Source organism: Primulina tabacum, chromosome 6 (assembly GCF_025594145.1).
Source record: "Primulina tabacum isolate GXHZ01 chromosome 6, ASM2559414v2, whole genome shotgun sequence".
Lineage (NCBI taxonomy): Eukaryota > Viridiplantae > Streptophyta > Magnoliopsida > Lamiales > Gesneriaceae > Primulina > Primulina tabacum.
In genome coordinates this window covers 42610508-42630962 of record NC_134555.1, presented here as the reverse complement: position 1 = coordinate 42630962, position 20455 = coordinate 42610508, and the positions used below count along the sequence as shown (strand labels likewise).

General features: G+C 32.9%; 1 protein-coding gene and 1 long non-coding RNA gene across 2 annotated transcripts; one reads left to right on the top strand and one right to left on the bottom strand.

The window, feature by feature from the left end:
* The first annotated feature begins 7546 nt into the window (after nucleotides 1–7546).
* LOC142549716 (uncharacterized) lies at nucleotides 7547–8048 on the top strand. Its single transcript, XR_012821246.1, has 2 exons — nucleotides 7547–7976; nucleotides 8007–8048. It is a non-coding gene; the product is annotated as an uncharacterized LOC142549716 (long non-coding RNA).
* Nucleotides 8007–15754, bottom strand: LOC142549715 (serine/threonine-protein kinase SAPK10-like). The gene is made up of 8 exons (XM_075658811.1): nucleotides 15218–15754; nucleotides 12289–12363; nucleotides 12105–12206; nucleotides 11968–12021; nucleotides 11772–11864; nucleotides 11553–11645; nucleotides 10304–10507; nucleotides 8007–8334 (listed from the first exon to the last, which is right to left on the bottom strand). Exons 1-8 carry the CDS (start codon nucleotides 15392–15394, stop codon nucleotides 8065–8067), a joined length of 1068 nt encoding a protein of 355 aa, XP_075514926.1. The 5' UTR covers nucleotides 15395–15754; the 3' UTR covers nucleotides 8007–8064.
* Nucleotides 15755–20455: the final 4701 nt, after the last annotated feature.

Genomic DNA, 20455 nt, shown 5'->3' with positions numbered 1-20455 from the left:
GAACCAGGATGTCCCAATCGATCATGTCAATTGGTTAATATTGAAGAATTATCAACTACCATGTTTGATTCAATCGGACTTATATGTGTATAATGCAATCCAGTAGGGAGCATTGGTAGTTTTTCAATCACATATTTCTTTCCTGATTTATATGTGATAAGACACATATATTTCTTATTCACTTCATTCATTATTTGAGTATCATACCCATAGGAATATATATCATTAAAACTCAACAAATTTCTTTTCGATTGTGGTGAATATAAAGCATCATTGATAAAAAAATTTGTACCATTAGGTAACAAAAATTGTGCTTTACCACATCCTTTAATCAAGTCTACAGGACCTGATATTGAATTCACCGTTGTTTTTGTTGGTTTTAGTTCCAAGAAATATCTTTTATCTCGGAGGATAGTGTGCGTTGTACCACTATCGGGTATGCAAACTTCAGCTTTGCTCATAGCATTTTCCATTTTTTGAACTTCAAAAAAATATGCAATGAAATAAAATTACTGGCAATATATATTTAAATATAACACATATCATAATTATACAATAAAACATTATATGCATACATGAAAAATAAATTATTGTACATTTATATTCTACCACTATATTGTTCATTTTCAGAGAAATCATTGAGAAAATCTGCAGCATCAATATTGTTCATTTCTATCCCACCAACATATTGATCATTTCCAGAGAAATCATTCATAAAATCACCAGCATCAAAATGAGTTGAATCACTCAAATGGTCACTGCGTTCAGTGAAGTTGGTCTCCTTTTCTTTCCCCTTTAATGATTCTTTATAAAGTTTACAAAGGTGTTCAGGGGCTCGACAAATTTTGGACCAATGTCCTGGAGTACCACATCTGAAACAAGAACTTTCATATCTTTTTGAGTGATTCTCATTAACACTTGTATTCTCATGATGTCTTTTCTGTGGATGGTTTGGGACGCTCTTTTGAGATGAATTATAAAAATAACTATCTCTATTGTTTTCAAAACCACGGCCTCGACCACGACCACGGCCAATTCCACGTCCACGTCCACGTCCACGTCCACGACCTCGACCTCGACCTCGACCAAAACCTTGTCTTTGAATTTGATTTTGGTTTCCAGGTTTAAATTCATTTTTACTTACAGCATTTACTTCTGGAAATGCTGTTGATCCAGTGGGTCGGGACTGATGATTTCTCATTAATAGCTCGTTGTTTTTTTCCGCCACAAGAAGACAGGCGATGAGTTCAGAATATCTCGCAAATCCACGTACTTTATATTGTTGCTGTAGAGTAATATTTGATGCATGAAACGTGGAAAATGTTTTTTCAAGCATTTCCGATTCTGTGACCTCATGTCCACAAAATTTTAGCTGCGAGATTATTCGATACATCGCTGAATTATAATCGCTGACTTTCTTAAAATCTTGGAATCTTAACATATTACATTCATCACGGGCTGATCGGAAGTATAACTTCCCTTATATGTTCAAATCTTTCTTTCAATCCTTTCCACAAAGCCATGGGATCTTTTTCAATTAAATATTCACATTTCAATCCCTCGTCGAGATGTCGACGCAAAAATATAATGGCTTTTGCCTTTTCTTGTGATGTCGATATGCCATTTTCTTTTATTGTCTCACTTAGACCCAATGACTCAAGATGCATTTCTACATCGAGAGTCCATGGCATATAATTTTTTCCCGCGATGTCGAGCGCAACAAATTTGAGCTTTGTCAAATTTGACATGGTGGTACTAAAAAAATTATGATGCATTTTATTAGTTAATGAATATTGCAATACAAAGTAATGGATAAACAACAAGTACAAGCATTTGTAAAAATAAAGAAAACACACGAGGAGGATATTCTCCGATAAATAAAAGACTCGTGAGTATGATAACCAAAATAATTAAAAATAACCTTGAGAAAGCCATCTTCTTTTTTCTTCGAAAATTTAGTGAAAAATAATTTTTAGAGAAGAAGAGAAAGTTGGAGTGATTGAATGTGTTTATGAGATCATATTTATAGGGCAAAAACTAGCCGTTTTGTTACCGTTTATGACCGTTGGTGTATAAAAAAAAATAAAAGTATGTATTTGTATAATTTTATGGTAATAATATGGTGTATATAATATTAGACATATTTAAATAATTATGTATATCATATCATATTATTATAATGATGTGTCATAAGATATTTTATTTAAAAATCTTATAGGCTTTTATACTTGTCGTTTACCGGGAGTGTAGGATGTCGTCTTAACATCCTCCCAGGATTTATAACAAGTTTTTGAAAAATTTATTTTTATTATTAATATTAACATTATATCATATATTAAATATATACACAATAAATAAATAACAGTAAAATAAATATTATTACTTTTGTTACCTTTTTCTTCTGTTTGGAGCTTGGAAAAAGGATGGAGGACTTTTAGAGCTTCGTGCTGATAACGTGTTGTGAAAAAGTAAAAATTTATGGTAAAAAGTAAAAATCTCAAACTCTCAAAATTTACCAAACTACATACTTTATAATATTTTTCTCTCTACTCAATTGTGTTTTCTTCACAAATGAGAGATCTATTTATAGGAAATCTTTACAAATAATCCAAAAATAAAATACATCATTACCTACATCATCACACACTAATTTTCAATATTTACAACTCTTATTTTCAACATTCAAATATTCAACATTCAAATATTCAATACACACATTTTAAATATATTTTTCAACGACAATAACATTGTCAAATATTGTCTGTTTTAATGAATATAATAAATATCTTATTATTTAATTAAACTTCTTACAAAAATATCATGCTATCATGGCCCCACAATTTATTTATTTTGAAAAAACCATTATTCATTTATTTAAATGTTAACTTCAACACCACGCCTTTTTTTATTTTTCTAAAATTTGAAATCGAGATACACATAGTCTTATCGGGAATGGAAAATATTTTTTTATAAAAAAGAAAAAAATTTGTGTGAGACGGTCGTATTTTATGAAACGTATATCTTATTTGGGTCATTCCATGAAAATGTATTACTTTTTATGCTAAGAGTATTACTTTTTATTGTGAATATCGGTAAGGTTGACCCGTCTCACAGATAAAGATTCGTGAAACCGTCTCACAAGAGCTCTGCTCTTTTTAAAAAATCAAATGAAAGCTTCCATTTATTCCAAAATTAATTAAATTAATAAACTTTTGAAATATTTATAGAGTTTGCTAATGTTATTGTACAATGTAATATTTATTATTTATTATGTTGTGTATACACAACGTTTGTGCATCGATGAATAGTATAAATGAAATGTTCACTTAGGTCATCTCCAACCCAAGACTCTATTTTAAAGCAATTCTACTTTAAAATAGTACAATTTCTGTATCAAATACAATATTAATCTCCAACCCATCTACTTCAAATCTTACTTTAAAAAAAATATCTTCGGAATATTTTTTATTTTATTTATTTAAATTTTTTATTAGTTATTTAATGTATATTTTTTAAATTTATATTAACGCTATTTTGCAAATAGCGCAGCTCCATTGGAGATGTCCAAACATCAAAATAGCGTCAAATGTTATTTTGATGCTTGAGTCGGAGATGCTTTAATGTTTCGAGTGATAGCTTCTATATTTTAAGCAAATTCTTGATTTTGATCTTGTGATAACACTAATATGAGATTGATAATTTTTTAATTTTACTATACGACAAGAGCACAATGAAAACTATTTAGTGTTAGTAATTTAATCCTTTCGCTATTAAAAAATTGTTCAGAAAAAATTTAATATTTGCAAATTTTTTATGTCAGAAAATTTTTATAATCTGACATTATCCGATTAATATTATTAAAATAATCATTAAATAATATTTTATTAAAAACTTTCTGATAGATTATAACATGGATGATGCATGCAAAAGTAACCAAATTCATGCAACGGAAAATTGGCCTTCAGTCTCCAGTCGTCGATTTTTTTTGTGTTCAGTCCCTGGGTACTTTTTTAGTACCACATTTCCACATGAAGTATACCACATTTCCACATAAAGTATACCACATTTTTTATGACATAGTACCACAATTTTGTGGGTAGGGAGTGAACCCAAAGAAATGTTTTGTTTGGGGATTTTTTGTCGGTAGTGTGAATTCATTGGTTGGTGGCAATTTAAACGTGTGATTGGCTGGAAAATTTTCAGAGGAGAAAACGCGTTTTTATACGCGTGTTCACACGGACAAGGGGCTCTATAAATAGAGCTCACCCCTTCATTCTGAAATCATCCATTCTTCGAGTTTTCTCTCATCTTATAAGCATTTGAGTGCTTAGTTCTATAATATTTGTGAGGTGTTTTGTTCTCCTGTATTAAGAGAGTGTGTGTTCTCTTTGGAAACACAGTGAGTGAGTTGTACACCACAAAATATTATAGTGGAATTATTTTCATCTTACGCGTGGTTTTTATCCCTAATAATTTTAGGGGTTTTCCACGTAAATCTCGGTGTCCAGTTTATTCTTTATTTTCAGGTTTTATTATCTCAAATTTCGCACGTGGGACCAACAAGTGGTATCAGAGTCCTTGGTTTAAAATTTCCTAAAATTCTGAGTATGCTCTGTGGTTGCAGCCTAGACTGATCTTCCACATCATAAAAGATTTTTTGAGATTTTTTATTTAAGGCGGGATTATTTTGTTCGGTCTACTAAAATTGTTGTAGACATAATGGCGGGAAGATACGAGATAGCAAAGTTCAATGGAAGCAATTTTATGCTATGAAAATAAAGAGACAAGCATTTTTAAGAAATGAAGAATTGCTTGGCGGCTATTGGAGATAGACCGGTCGAGATTACAGATGATGAAAAATGGAATGAGATGAATGATAATGTTGTTGTCAATTTACACTTGGCTATAGCAGACGAAGTTTTGTCAAGTATCTCTAAGATAAAAACAGCCAAAGTTATCTGGGATACTCTGACAAAGATGTACGAGGTCAAGTCGCTACACAACATGATTTTCCTAAAGAGAAGGCTTTATACTATTCGGATGGCGGAATCCTCATCGATGACCGACCATATCAACACATTTAATACTCTATTTGCCCAACTCACTTCCATGGGGCATAAAATAGGGGAAAATAAACGTGCGGAGCTTCTACTTCAAAGTCTACCAGATTCATATGATCAACTTATCATCAACATAACCAACAATATTTTATGAGCTTTCTAAGATTCGACGATGTCTTAACTGCGGTTCTCGGAGAAGAAAGCCGGCGCAAGAATAAGGAAGATAGATTGGTAACATCGAAGCAGGCAGAGGCTTTGCCGATGATAAGAGGAAGGTTTATGGACCGTGACTCCAGTGGGAGCCAAAGGCGAGGTAGATCAAAGTCGAGAAGTAAGAAGAAAAATATTTACTGCTTTAAATGTGGCGGTAAAGGGCACTTCAAGAGAGAGTGTACAAGTATCGATAAAAGTTCTCAAGGAAATGTGGCCAGTACTTCAAGCAGTGGTGAAATATTATTCAGCGAAGCAGCAACAGTTGCAGAAGGCCGACACAAATTTTGTGACACATGGATTATGGATTCAGGAGCGACGTGGCACATGACGTCTCGGAGAGAATGGTTTGATCATTATGAACCAGTCTCAGGAGGATCTGTATTCATGGGAAATGATCATGCCTTGGAAATCGCTGGAGTTGGTACTGTCAAAATTAAAATGTCTGATGGCACCATTCGCACCATACAGGAGGTACGACATGTGAAAGGACTTACGAAAAATCTTTTGTCTTTGGGGCAATTGGATGACATCGGGTGCAAAACTCGTATCGAGAACGGGATCATGAAAATTGTGAAAGGCGCGCTTGTGGTTATGAAGGCGGAGTGTGAATTCATTGGTTGGTGGCAATTTAAACGTGTGATTGGCTGGAAAATTTTCAGAGGAGAAAACGCGTTTTTATACGCGTGTTCACACGGACAAGGGGCTCTATAAATAGAGCTCACCCCTTCATTCTGAAATCATCCCTTCTTCGAGTTTTCTCTCATCTTATAAGCATTTGAGTGCTTAGTTCTATAATATTTGTGAGGTGTTTTGTTCTCCTGTATTAAGAGAGTGTGTGTTCTCTTTGAAAACACAGTGAGTGAGTTGTACACCACAAAATATTATAGTGGAATTATTTTCATCTTGCCCGTGGTTTTTACCCTAATAATTTTATGGGTTTTCCACGTAAATCTCGGTGTCCAGTTTATTCTTTATTTTCGGGTTTTATTATCTAAAATTCCGTACGTGGAACCAACATTTTTCACCAACTTCCCCTCTCATGCAACTTGGTTATTAAATAAAATAATAATAAAATAACTCATGCAACTTGCAACCTCACGGACAAGGCATCCACACATTTAGCCATGGATTATAGTTTGTCTATATTCCCAATTTTGTCTATATAGTTTTGCAATGTGCTAAATATATGCCTCAATTTTTTTTTTTATTTTGCCCCCAAAGTGAACGAGCGACATCCATAATCTTTAATTTTATCGTGCTCTGCGTAACTTAATTCTTAGGGTTTAGAGATGTAGAGCATGATAAATAAGAGATTATGGATGTTGATAGTCCAGTTTGTTACAAAAATAAGTCACATGGTTCTCACGTGCGTTGACATCATTAATAATGTCCTCGAAGAGTTATCGTTAAGATCGATCCAATAATCATCATTACATGTGTTTTTGTGTGTCAAGTTACTGTTTAATGATATTTTGGTGGCCGTCAGCGGTGAGGGTGGAGCTAGAAATATGAATTAAGGAACGAAAATGTTTTTTTAAAATAATAATTAATTAGTAAAAAATATATAAATATGGATTAGTAATCCATACATTGGAAGAAAATAATGATCAAATTATATTATATATGTGTGTGTGTCTCTCTCTCTCTCTCTATATATATATATATATATATTCATATTCTAACAGAAATCTATTCATGAAAAACAATCTTAGTTTGGTCAACAAAAAATTATAATCTCAAAAAAATTACCCAAAAAAGTAGAGCAACAAGGTGTAAAACGGAAGTTTTCAATGCTAAAGAAATATTTTGATCATTGTAGCTCGGTATTTTAATATTAAAAATGGAATAACATAAAATATAAATAATCAAAGTTTATCATCTTATTTAATATATTAATCTTTTTAAAATGTGCTCGATGTTTCCACATAAATTCACGCTCGTCGATCCTGAAAATTTAAATATATTCATTAATATACATCAGTAGTTATATTAATATATTTTTATAAAAAATTATTTCAAATAATAAGAAGCACAATATCGGAAAATACTCAAAACATAAACATCTTAAAAAGCTAAAAAACACGAATTAAAAATATCTTAATAGAAATAAAAATTTGGAAATAAGAAAAATAAGATAATCTCAAATTATTTTATCTGAGATATATAAATGAATAAACTCAAATTCAAACACCTTGGTAAGTCAAGCTGAAATACATCCCTAAATAGTTCTTTCTTTTTTTTTTTCCAGTTTTGAGGAGGCTGGAATAATTCGAACTCGAGTGCGGTGACCACATTTTTAACCACAAATAATACATTCACAAACATGCCCATCAACAGACAAGGTATAATTTGGTACATGCTCAAGTTTTTTTAGAAGTCATATAATCAAGTTTAAACCAACACACACAAACAACATGAACCATAAGAGCCATCACAAAACACCATAGTACCATAGTCAAACTGGAAAAAAGACAATGGTTCAATTCGACGCAGTATACGGTCATAACATTTGACGCAGTATACGGTTACACCATGAGAAGACGCATAACATACGAAAAATAATAACCATTACTAATGCCTCTTCTTCTATCTCATCACTCCAATTTGACAGAAGAACAGAGGTACACGGATGATAATTTTCATACCATAAGCAGAGTAAGATATGGTAAGTCGAACCGAGAGCAGACTCCAAGTACGTTTTTGGTTGACATTCTCGTCATAGACCATAAAAAGTTGTTTACCCTTTCTCAAATTATATAATTGTCACGACCAGGATGACGTTAGGATCCGTTCACATTGCATAAATTATCTCTCCACTGCTGTCAATGTCGAGGTCAGGATCGGAATCCAGGTCTTCCATGTCATCATCCATCATATCCAGATTATACAAACCAGCAGGAGGTATGGTGGCTTCTGAAACTATCTGCATGATGACTTCCAGGCTCTGCATGGGCTGGTCCGGCTCTTCAAACTGGTTACTCATTGTCCTCTCATCCATCAAATCCGCAGGAAGGTTCTTTTGAAACCACGGGTGATTCGTGATTTGGGGCATTGTAATTCGCTGTCCGAGTATTTGAAAGAGGAAGCATCAAATTAAAACAAGTAGCTGGATCACTAATACATTACTTAATTAAAAAAATAAAAATAAACAAGGAACAAACTATATGGTAACATGAGACTTGGGAACCGAGTCTTGAGGTTAGTGTTGGGGTACAAACAAAGACTCCTCAGAGGAGCAAATTTGAGAGACGAAGAAAAATGGTTTGAAAAATAAGTACTTGCATTGCGACCATTTCTTCTACTTGTGCAGTATTCAAATTACCTTTTGTCATATCGAAATGGTTTTGATTAATAACTACACTTCTCAGGTCTTACTTCTCAGGTCTTAAATTATAATTATCTACTTATGCCTGTTCAAGTTACCCATTTTGACTAGGATTCATCATGTCTTACATTACATATAAACCACAAAGAATTGAATATTGCTGTAACAGTAAGTAATCGAGTTCACATAAAAGGTCGGTTATAATGTTTGGGAGTAATAATTAAGGCCAGGGGAGTGTCATTGGAACATAGTGTTTGATCCGTTGTATGGTTAAATAAAGATGACAATCATTCAGGGTACAATGGGTAAACCCAACCCAACCCAACCCATTTGGCAGGGGCGGATGAGAAGTATGGGCAAATGTGGGCAGTTGCTCGGCATGATTTTTGGCCAAAATGTTAAGGAAGTCGAGCCCAACAAAAATATATCCAATATGATTATCAAATTCTAATCTAATAGCGCATATGTTAGTATTTTTAATTATTTTTCACTTCTCAAGAAATCTTCCCTCCTTGCTTGGTGATGCATTTCATTTTCGTGCATTCTTCTAATGATATAGTTTTGTCCATTTCGAATTTGATCTTGATAGATGATATTTGATTTTATATATTTTTTATTTGGTTGGTGTTAAAGGGAGTTTCATTTTGGTGTGGATATTTTTTATGTGTTGAATGATTGAAAAAAGCTCGATAAAATGTCTACATTTTTTCACATGGCTAAAATAGAATAATGTAATTTTATAGTTTTGCAACTGATTATATGAGCTAATGATTGAATTTAACACAAAAGAATATTTCTAATTTTTGGATCTTATTTAGTAAATTCATTATCTGTTTCCAAGTTTTTTTGACAAAGAAAAAAGTTTATATACTATTTTCATATGTGATCCAAAAATATGTTTTAATTGTTACATGATTATGAAACCAAAAGTAGAACATCCATCGATAGTAAATGATTTGGTTATATTTTTTACGCATACATATCTTTATAAGTACTTGATTATGGTACATTTTCCCACCAGTTCTCATTTTATAACAATCATAAAACAAGTCTTTTTAGGTATATAAATCGTCAAGATGCATCGTCGAGACAAAATTTGCTCACCTGAAGAAAAACTTCCGGCTAAGACTATGCATTTGAGGCATGTCTAGATAAGTTAAATGGGTAAGAGACGGATAACGGATATTGGTTTCACGACGAGTTTGAATTGGCTGACGAGTTTTATAGGACCCGACCTATTTAGTGAAGAATGTTTGATGAGGAAGATCATTACAGAACGCCCAATGACGTTAATGACACCAGCTAATTAATTTGATTGTGTGGTTTGTTACAACCACTTAATTTGAATTTTTCTATTTAATTTTGTTGTAAATATGTTAGTTAAAAATATCAAAAACATTATGAATCCATATGAGTTGGGGTAGATATGGACCCCTTGTAATCTTGGTCAAGCCTAGGGTCCAAGCAAATCTACCCATTGCCATCCCTAGGTTCAATAGGCTTGATTTGCATTGCTACAACTAATGAATTTTGATAAAGTATCATATGCTCCATCCTACAATTAATATTACGGCTAAGGTCAATTGAGTTTGGTCTCACAACCTTTAGGAAGGGGATTATTTGAGATTGATAATTGCCCCTACTTTAAAAAGAGTTGATGATGCAGATCAATTGCTAAATTAAATAAAAAGCTGTAATGACTCACTTGTGCAGGGTCAGCAACAAAGATCCTCGAGATTAGATGCCTACAATCCTCGGATATATTGATATTTTCTGGAATCGAATACTGAACACTTAAGATTCTTTGAATTGTCTTTCGGAAGTCCTTGGGCTCTGCAGGATCCTCAAATGGATAGGCACCAACTAGCATAACATAAAGCGTGACTCCACAGGACCACACATCCGCAATCTGAAGCAAAGGCATTGCAAATATTCATGACCTCTATTCAAAGATCATTCATGAGTAGAAAGGAATGACAATAAATCACATCGTTTAAACGGTAAACAACATTTGTTTATATCGTTATGCAGGGGTTATTATGAAACACGTGAAGACTTTCTACCGACGACACAAGGCATCCTCTGTAACGCAAGATCCAAATTATCCAATTAACAAGTGCTTAAAATCACATTTATATTTCCTTGACCATAACATGCCAAGGGGTATAAGAACAAATCAATAATCAATCTCTCCCACAAGATTCACAACTGTTCACAAGCTGCTTGTGAAAATAAATTACCAATTGACATTAGAGCTACGATTGGAGAACACCCAGAGTCAACCTCATATGCACATAATGGAACTAATAACGGCCGCAAGATCACAAGAAAATAACAAGAAAGTTGAATCAAGCCTAAGCTTCAACTCCACCTATAACAACCAGAGTATAGAGACTAGGATCAACTTAAACGGCGAGGAGAGGGAGTTGGAGATTGAGTGTGAACTTCGTGCAGCCAAACAGATTATTTCTGGCATTAGGTCTTCCACGAGATTCACCACTAAATTTGATATAAATGACCGGGACACGGGAGCGCATTTTAACAGTGGTATTACTACAATAAGAATCCATTACTTATTTCCTAATCCCTAGTAGATGAAAATATAAAATGCAAGATAAAAAAATTGGAACGGAAGGCACAATTTACTACATCTTACATCTTCTAAACAAAGCTCCCAATAATGAACAAAAGATAAATGACGAAAGGGATAGAGAATAATTTGATTAACAAAAGCAATCGGGTAATAACCAAGCATACTGACATTTCAGCACAATGTCACAATATAACTGGTACAAATAAAATTTGACAAAGCCAATATTTATACGGCATGTCAAATTGTCTTGGAAGAAGATATACAGAAATTCTTCAAATGAAACCACATGCAGGCAAATAAAAAAGCAGATTACAGTTACAGTCAGTGAATTTTTTTTTAAGAAGGCACCAAATTGTTTTACCTTGCCATCATATTCTTTCCTAAGAAGCACTTCAGGAGCAATATATGCAGGGGTTCCCACTGTAGATTTTGGTTGAGAATGGAGCAAAGAAGACTGTCAAAGCACAATTATGATCAAATAATGATCAGAAGATAGTAGATGACTATGTTTCAAATTGGCTTTTAAAATGATTATACAAATATTCTTCTTCAGCACGTGACAGTGTCTGGCTCAGATTACCTTTGAATAACCAAAATCACATATCTTCAACCGAGGAGCTGGGCTCCCATCCAATAAAGTGTTTTCCAGCTTCAGGTCTCGATGGCATATTTGCTTCAACAAGAAAATGAGAGATAAATCAGATTTCTATTATGCAAGGACAACAAATAATTAAATCAAGAAACTAACTTTCCGATATAAAAGAAAGTTTTGATACCATAGAATGGCAGTAGCTGACACCAGATATAAGCTGTTGGAAAAAGAAACGAGCCTGCATGAGAAACGTGGACAATGAGTAACTCTGATCACAATCACACATTGCATAAAACAAACATATACGAGCAAATTAAGAACCTCATCCTCACTAAAGCGTCCAGCATTGCATATCCGCTCGAATAACTCTCCCCCAGATGCATACTCCATCACTATAGCCAGATGAGTTGGTGTTAAAATCACCTGACAAAAGCATAAAATTAAAACTCACTGGTATGAAAAGTCTGAAAAACGTGAAAATAATTATGAGAATTCAGAGGCTAACCTCTTTAAATCTAACAATATTAGGGTGCCTCAAAGACCTGTGATTGATGATTTCTCTCTGCACATTTTCATCTATCTGCCATAAAACCAACAAGTAACTGTCATAGCTGGAGCACTATTTTACATAATCCCAACCCCAGTCTCCAGCCAAAAAAAAAGATGAATATGCCAGATATAATGAAGTTTAGATCTTAGCTCATAAAATGTGAGTAAACACAGTGGGCAAGGCGAAGGACATAGGGACAAAAGGCAAGAATGTACCAACAAAATATAAATTGATGCAGAATTAGAAACAGATGCCAAATTTAAATTCCACTGCCACTAAAAAAATGACGAAACAATCTATTTGAAAATGGAGCAAATGGTTTTTTCTCATCGTGAACAGATCTCCAATCAAGAAACTTCTTTCGATGCAACAATGTTCTTTAATGGTTAAAACTTAGAGTTCAAAACACACATCAAAATACACGATATAGAATAAGCACTGATATATACACATTCCCGAGTTCAAAACACATCCTGAGTTCAAAACACACATCAACTGATCAAAGACAGTCTTGCCTAAGAAAGCAAATAAAATAAATAAACCATCAATCAACAAATATATAAATGCCTCACTATTGAAAGCAAAAAATATTTAAAACCCTCATTGTACTTCAAATGTTTTTATTGAAAGAAAATGCAGTAATTTGCCACCAGTACTTTATTTACCAAATTAGAACGCTAACATTTCCTAGAAAAAATAAGGAGGTTATTATTGTTGGAAAACCAGTTTCAATGGTAAAATAAAGACAGATCAAATAGACATGTTCTGCGATGAAAATGCAAATCTGACCCGGTTGCCTCGCTCGATATACTTAATAGCAACAAGCTCATCAACCTGTTTATCTTTCATGAGCCGGGCTATCCCAAAATTACCAGATCCAATATTTTTAACAAATTCATATCGATCACTGTCGTGCAAGATGGGTACGTCACTAGGAGAATAATTTCTGGTTCCAGACTCCATATGGCATATACACAACCAAATTCTTGCTAAGACCTCTAGAAGTAATAGAAATCAGCGCACCCTCATCACTTAAAGGCCATCCATAACAAATGATGAGAAGACAAGGAAAATCAGAGATAAAATTTGCCTTGGTTTTCAAATGGATTGATTCTGTAGAAGACGATTACTTTCCTATTTTCGATTTTTAGAGAAAGGGGGATACTTTTCTCTGCGTTTTGGTGGAGATATAAGTGATGCTGACTAATACATTGTCGTTTAGTGCCCATTAAACGGTGGTAGATATGAACATTTTCTTATCTTACAATGAAAAAAGTGCCATTTGTATCTTCATTTTTCCGTGACGCGGTTTTAACACGTGATTTAATTTAGGGATGAAATTACGACTGCGTCCTTCATAAATAAACTACTAAATCGCCAGTAGTCAACAGAAAATACCATTGTTAACTGTTATTGATTAAGTATTAATTATCATTACTGAGGTCAAGTAAGATTCATATTCTGGGGAAAATTATTTCTTAAAGTACAAGCGTGGTTGACATAAAACATTATAGGATCACACAAGACTGTTGTTCCTACAAATTATAAATGTGATATACGGGCACCTGCCTTTCCCAGCTTATCCTCTCTACCTCCTCCTGATCAACAAAACAACATCAGTATGTATACATAGGGTTTTTCCATGGATTTTTAATTCGGAGTATATGTTCACAATCAATAATTAATCTACAATTAGGAATTTCTGATACGCATGTCTAGCCCCAGTAACAAATTTCTCACGAGGAATGGTAACTGCTCTATGAAGTCAGATCTTAAGATGATCCTGCCAAGTCTCTCTAAACCACTAAACCATAATGAAGCACATGACCAGTAAGATGGAAGATAGGAGATCACAAACTAGAGAATGGGAAAACAATTCACACCTCCACTTGAAAATTCTCTATCACAGAATTAGCGCCAAAATCAAGGAGTGCTACTCAGAAGTCGGAACATAGACGACAAGATCGAGTAAAGCTCATAATTACAAGACTTGAAAACTAAAAATTCATACTATCTTAAGTAAAAACGAAAAATGGAATATTTCAAAGTAATTCCATTACACAATTATACAGGAATTCGTTAACCAACACAGAAAAGAAATACGTGACCAGTACGTTTGGAAAATAGGAGATCACAAGCTAAAGAATTTAGGGAAAACAATTCAGACCCAATGTCCACTTGACACTTGAGAGTTCTGTTACAGAATAAAATTAAAAGATTTGAAAATCAATAACATAAAATCTTAATTAAAAACAGAAATGGAATATTCAAAGTAATTCTATTACGGCGGAAGGTGTGGAGGAAAACATTTTTATAGAGGAGTTGTTCGTTAACCACCACAGAAAAGGAGATTTTCCCCAGAACAGACGAAAAGATGCAAGAAAAACCAACACAAACCTTAACAGAATTTCTTCAAAAAAAAAATCTCAATCCCATCACAAGCAGAAGAGATAAGAGATCTCTGAAACTAGAAAACCTTCTGTACAATTCCATTCATAATCCATCCATGAACATTAATCACAATAAAACACAAACCTCAACCTAACAAAATAACTAGCTCCGAAGAGCTGATTACATGCAGAGCCGCAGAATCTCAACTTTATTATATAAACTAATCATATAATGATAATCTCCAACTTTAGCAGCAAAAAAGAAATAAAAATGAAAACAAATATCAATCCGGTCTCGGGAATAGCAGCTTTTTCACGACTATCCAATGTCAAAATCAATGAAAGCCATAAAATCCCGACCATACCTACAAATTTCCTAAAATAGACATTCCAGAATTGCGGCATCAGAAACATTGGACCCGAGCTAAAGGGCAGCAGTACTTACCAAAACCGGAACCAATAGGAAAACCTATTAAAAAAAGCACGAAACCGACCTTATCCCCTCGTTCAATGTATTTAACCGCAATCAACTCCTTGGTCTGCTTATCTCTCATCAACCGGGCCACGCCGAAGTTGCCCGACCCTATGTCCCGGACTAGGTCGTACCGATCACTGTCATGCATGATCGGCATATCCATACCCGACCCTACCGTAACCGCAGCCCGATCCATTTCCACTACCAAGTCAGCACTCAACCTAGGATTCAGCTGGATTCACTCGCATTACCCAAGCCTCCAAAACGACGGCGTAACGTCCACCGGCGACGATGTTTGCGGGGGCAGTTGACCAAATCAGGGGAGGCGAGAATCGTGGTAGTGATAAGTCTGTTTTGCCCCCTTATAGGGGGTAGCTGGAGGGGCATCTCCGTAATTTTCAGTCCTCTGTGGTCGGCCATAGGGATAGGATTAATCTGTTTTTTATTCCAGAGAAGCGTGGAGAAAGGAAGCAAGGCCGATGAAACGGCGTCGTCTAGCGAGGGCCCCCGTACCACGGCGTTTACTGCAAGCTCGATCAGGGGGGTGAGCGGGCAGAAGATTCTGCGCGTGTTTTTGTTCGTGGGGGGTTTTGTTTTAGTGGAGTGTGGAATTACTGAAACGTCCTTGACTGGATAGGCTTTGGCGTGACTCTCGATGTCTCCTCAGATCTTTCTTCCAAACAATGATGCTTTTGGAATATGGGGGGGCTGGTTTTAACCAAAATCTACCACTAGCACTTTCGCGAAACCTAACAAAAAATATTAATATATTTTTACGAAATTACCAATATTTATCGGTGCAGTAACTGTTTGTTTAGATTGTGGCACACTATATATAACCATGTGTTTTTAAAAATCAATTGTGAAATATTTTTAAAATATATATATATATATATGTATAATTCTGGCACATGATCAAAAGCTTACTATTAAGTCGAAAATTATATTTATTTTTTAAATATACAATTTTATTTTTTTTTTACATGTGTGACAACGTTGAGCTTTATACTATACGATCAGTAAACATGAGGAGATGTATTATTTGGATGATAATGACTCATACTATTCGGCTCATGAATTCGAAAAAAGACGTAACTTATTATTGATGTTGTTTCGTATCATCTTATAAATATCTTCTTTGTCTTTTTTTTTTTTTTGACAGCGTTGTTGTCTCCACCAAATATCACTGGTACTTTTTAAGATCCGACTTTATTTTTTACTGTTCACACTATCAAACAAATCATATAACTACATCTAGAAGTTGTCGATGGAGACATTTCCAAAAAGTCATTAATCTTAACATTCTCTAACCCAAACATGTTTAACCCGAAAATCTGTATCCTTTGAAACATTAATACATAAGATGACTTTATGATTTCGTTCGCGGTGTCACCTTCTCAATTGCAATTATTATGCTTTTAATTTTTATGAACTGTGATCAAAATCGAATCAAATCGTGAACCATCAATTTTGATTTTGATTTTTCGAAAATGATTTTAGTTACAATTTTTAAAAACTACTCCCAAATTCATGAATTCACTGCCAAATCAAATCAGTTTTAGCCAAGTATTTGTCGCCCAAGGAAAAACAGGAAAAAAAAAACCGTCAGAATAAACTACATTTGGTGCAATGCATCAACAATAACAAACATTTTTCATCTTATAAAAAACCGTTTGGTTCGTGTGATAGGATAAATAAATGATATATAATAAGAGTTATTATTAAAAAAAAATAAGGATAAACAACACATTATGATAAATTATATGATATTTAACATGATTTTAATTTGCTTGATTATTTTTGTTAATTATTTATTAAAATACCCTAATAATATATTAATTACTAATATATTCTTAAAATGATTGAATAAATAAATAAAATTTCTAGATTTAATTGATTTAAAAAATTATAAATAAAATTTAATATTATATTAATTATTAAATTTTCATTAATTCCAATTTCCGAAAAAATTGAAAAATCGATTTATATTATAGAAAATAATCAGATTTTGATAATAATATAAATATGCATTTATTGTGATAATTAAAATATTAATACAAATGTGAATATTAAATAATGGTTAATAACAATTACAATATTATGGTTAAAAATAATATAATAATAACAATATAATCAATAATAATTAAATTATTTACAATATAGTCAAATTAAAAATTATATTTAAATATTTTTGAATTTTTTGAATTTATAATTATTTTAAACTTTAGAATATTCAAGAAAAATTTAAATTAATCAAACATCATCTATTCTCCCACAAATGATCATATACCAATAAGAGGATAATAATGCATACAGTGCAGGCTGAACGAGCCTATCACAATCTTAATTATGCACATCAAACACATGATAAATGAATGATTAAAAAACAATCACCCCTTATCATGCACACCAAACAAATGCCTTGTAGTTCTTTTTTAGTTTCTCAAATCTCCTTATGTGCAAGCTACATGTCCAGGCCTTCTAGACTCCATCTCAAACAATCACATTTGTTGAAAAGTTGGCATTGGTTGTTGCAAACTGTTGTCTCGGTGATTTCTTTGATGCAGAAACACAGCGGTGTAAACATAACAAATAACACATCTGAAGGAGTCGAAAATGGATGATTATGACTTTCTATGAAAGTACCGACAAACCAACCAGGACCATTTTGTTCATTCACAACCAGAGACGGATGTATTCTAGGGCTGTACTGGGCTGTAGCCTAATTTATCCTCTGATCCGCCCCACCTCAATTCTACAAAATTTCTCTCCCAAGTCTCAAGCCCTTTAGCGACAGAATAGAATTGCGGACTCCCGAAGAAATCGAATTGCTCATCGGCAAGGCAACAATCCATGTAAGAATCGGCTATACATTTTTTATTTTGTTTTTTATAGCTTCTCTGTGTGTGATTTGTGGTTTCTTGATTGTTTGTTGTTGAGTTGTTGATTGACTATTACTTGTTTATTTGTTTAATAATTATTTTATTCTTGTTTAGGATTATAAATTGAACTATTTCAAAATGAAATATCAATCTGCTGCAAAGAAAGGAAAAACATTGATATCCTCTTTCTTTAAGAAGAGAGATCGTCAAGCTAGTGAAGATACTTCAATTCCACGGTCCTTACAATGCAACATCAATGCAGTGAAAGTCTTCTATTTCCCAATATCCAAATTCCTTCATGTTCTCTCCTAGAGACGATCATCAGTCTTCGTCTACTTTTATTGAACGAGATCCGGGAAAAAAAAAATAGATATGTGAATATCATGTTAATGTACGAGATGAGATAAGACGTTCATATCTAAATATGAGGCCTTATCAACCAGACGTTCATATCTACTGAGCGGGCTTTTTCAGCAATGAAGCATGTGAAGACGGCACTTCGCAATAAAATGGAGGATGACTTTCTTGCCGATTGTTTGACACTCTATATTGAACGAGATTTAGCTAAACATATTGATGTAAATTCTATTATTGATGAATTTTATGTTTTAAAATCTCGTAGGGCACAACTTCGTTGAACGATATAATGTAAATTTTTTTTAATAATATATAACTTATCATATTGACTTCAAGCCCCCCCCAACTTTTATTCCTGGATCCGTCTCTGTTCACAACTGAAATCTTTGACTTATATCTAGTTCTAACATCTTCACGAGCTCTTTCCTTTCTTGGTTGATAACTATTTACCCATTTACTCCATCGGTCATCTGCTTGCTCTTCTTTACAGTATACAAAATTTTTTTAGATAACTTCATTTGTTTTATTACTTTTCTTGATATTGTTCATTCTCACATTAAAATCGGATTATAATGTATATTGATTATAGAACAAAAATACATCTCCTAACCTCCAACTTGGGGGTGTATCCTCCTAGGGTGCACGAGATCCATGAGCTAGCGCCCATGTGTGTAATAATTTGTAATCAAACGCAAAATAATTTTTTTAAAAAAAGTGGGTAGGAGAAAAATTCTCAGCGACAACACAATAAGATCGATAAATTCAAATTTTTATTTTTATTTTTTGAAGTGATGACATAGAATGTGTAGATATTATTCTACAGAATTTTTTTTGACAATATATCACATTATTTCTACATAGAATTTCGTTTTATTATAGCAAGATTGAATTTATGAAATACATGAGGCCAAAAAAATGTGATATTTATGTACTGAATCTAGATAATCCATTTAAGGTCGCGTTCATATTAATCAAATCATTAATTATTTTTTTAATATCAATCAGATTATTAAATTAAAATTACAATATTATCATTATATCTTTATTTTATATTATATTAATTAACTATCAATAATGATAAAAATATATATTTTATATTGTTCTATATTTAATTTAATGAATTAAAATAAAAACATTATTATTTATTCAATACTATTCTACATCACACTCAAATAAAAACATTATTATTTATTCAATACTATTCTACATCACACTCAAATATTTTAAATAATCACAATATTTATTATTTATACAATCACACCAAAGACTTTGAGGTAAGACAAAAACTTGTGTGAGACGGTTTTACGGATCGTATTTTGTGAGACAGATATCTTATTTGGATCATCCATGAAAAAATATTACTTTTTATACTAAGAATATTACTTTTTATTGTGAATATCGATAGAGTTGAGCCGTCTCACAGATAAAGATTCGTGAGACCGTCTCACAAGAGACCTGCTCTTGAGGTAATTATATTTATTTTAACTCAAAAAATAAAAAAACCAAAGAGGTTGATTACGAAGCTTTGGTCTTTGTTAAATATTGGGATTTGTAATTAAAATATTTGAATTGTTATCATTTTTTGTAAATTTTTTTTATCTGGCTGTAATACTAATGTAGCCATTGAAAATTGTATTTATTTATTTAATTTATTATATTTGTGTTGTAATATATTTCAAATTCTCAATAATGAAAAATAAAAAATAAACTTTAGTAATCATTAAAAAAACCTTATTTGAATATTAAAGACGCCATTTGATTCTGTATTATTAGGTAAAAATATATAATCAATATGCATAAATTTACCTGAGAACAAATAATTATAATGATTATTCTTAATTATACGAAGGCATCCATCCGACCGGACGATAGGCTGGGATCGGGTCAAGTCGAGTTCGATGTGGGATATTTGGAAAGCCCACCCCTAGATTTTAAAGTTGGTTTTTTAATGTTCGAAGTTTCCAATTAGGGTAAAATGATAATAAAAATAGAAAATAAAGGAGCACGAATAAATTTGT

What these genes read in the sequence shown, in the direction of transcription:
- LOC142549715 (XM_075658811.1), bottom strand. Translation starts at nt 15,394, where the DNA reads ATGGATCGGGCTGCGGTTACGGTAGGGTCGGGTATGGATATGCCGATC. An exon ending in GACGCTTTAGTGAGGATGAG is followed by an intron (nt 12,022 to 12,104) that starts GTTCTTAATTTG and finishes TTTCTCATGCAG; the next exon opens with GCTCGTTTCTTTTTCCAACA. An exon ending in TCAGCTACTGCCATTCTATG is followed by an intron (nt 11,865 to 11,967) that starts GTATCAAAACTT and finishes TTCTTGTTGAAG; the next exon opens with CAAATATGCCATCGAGACCT.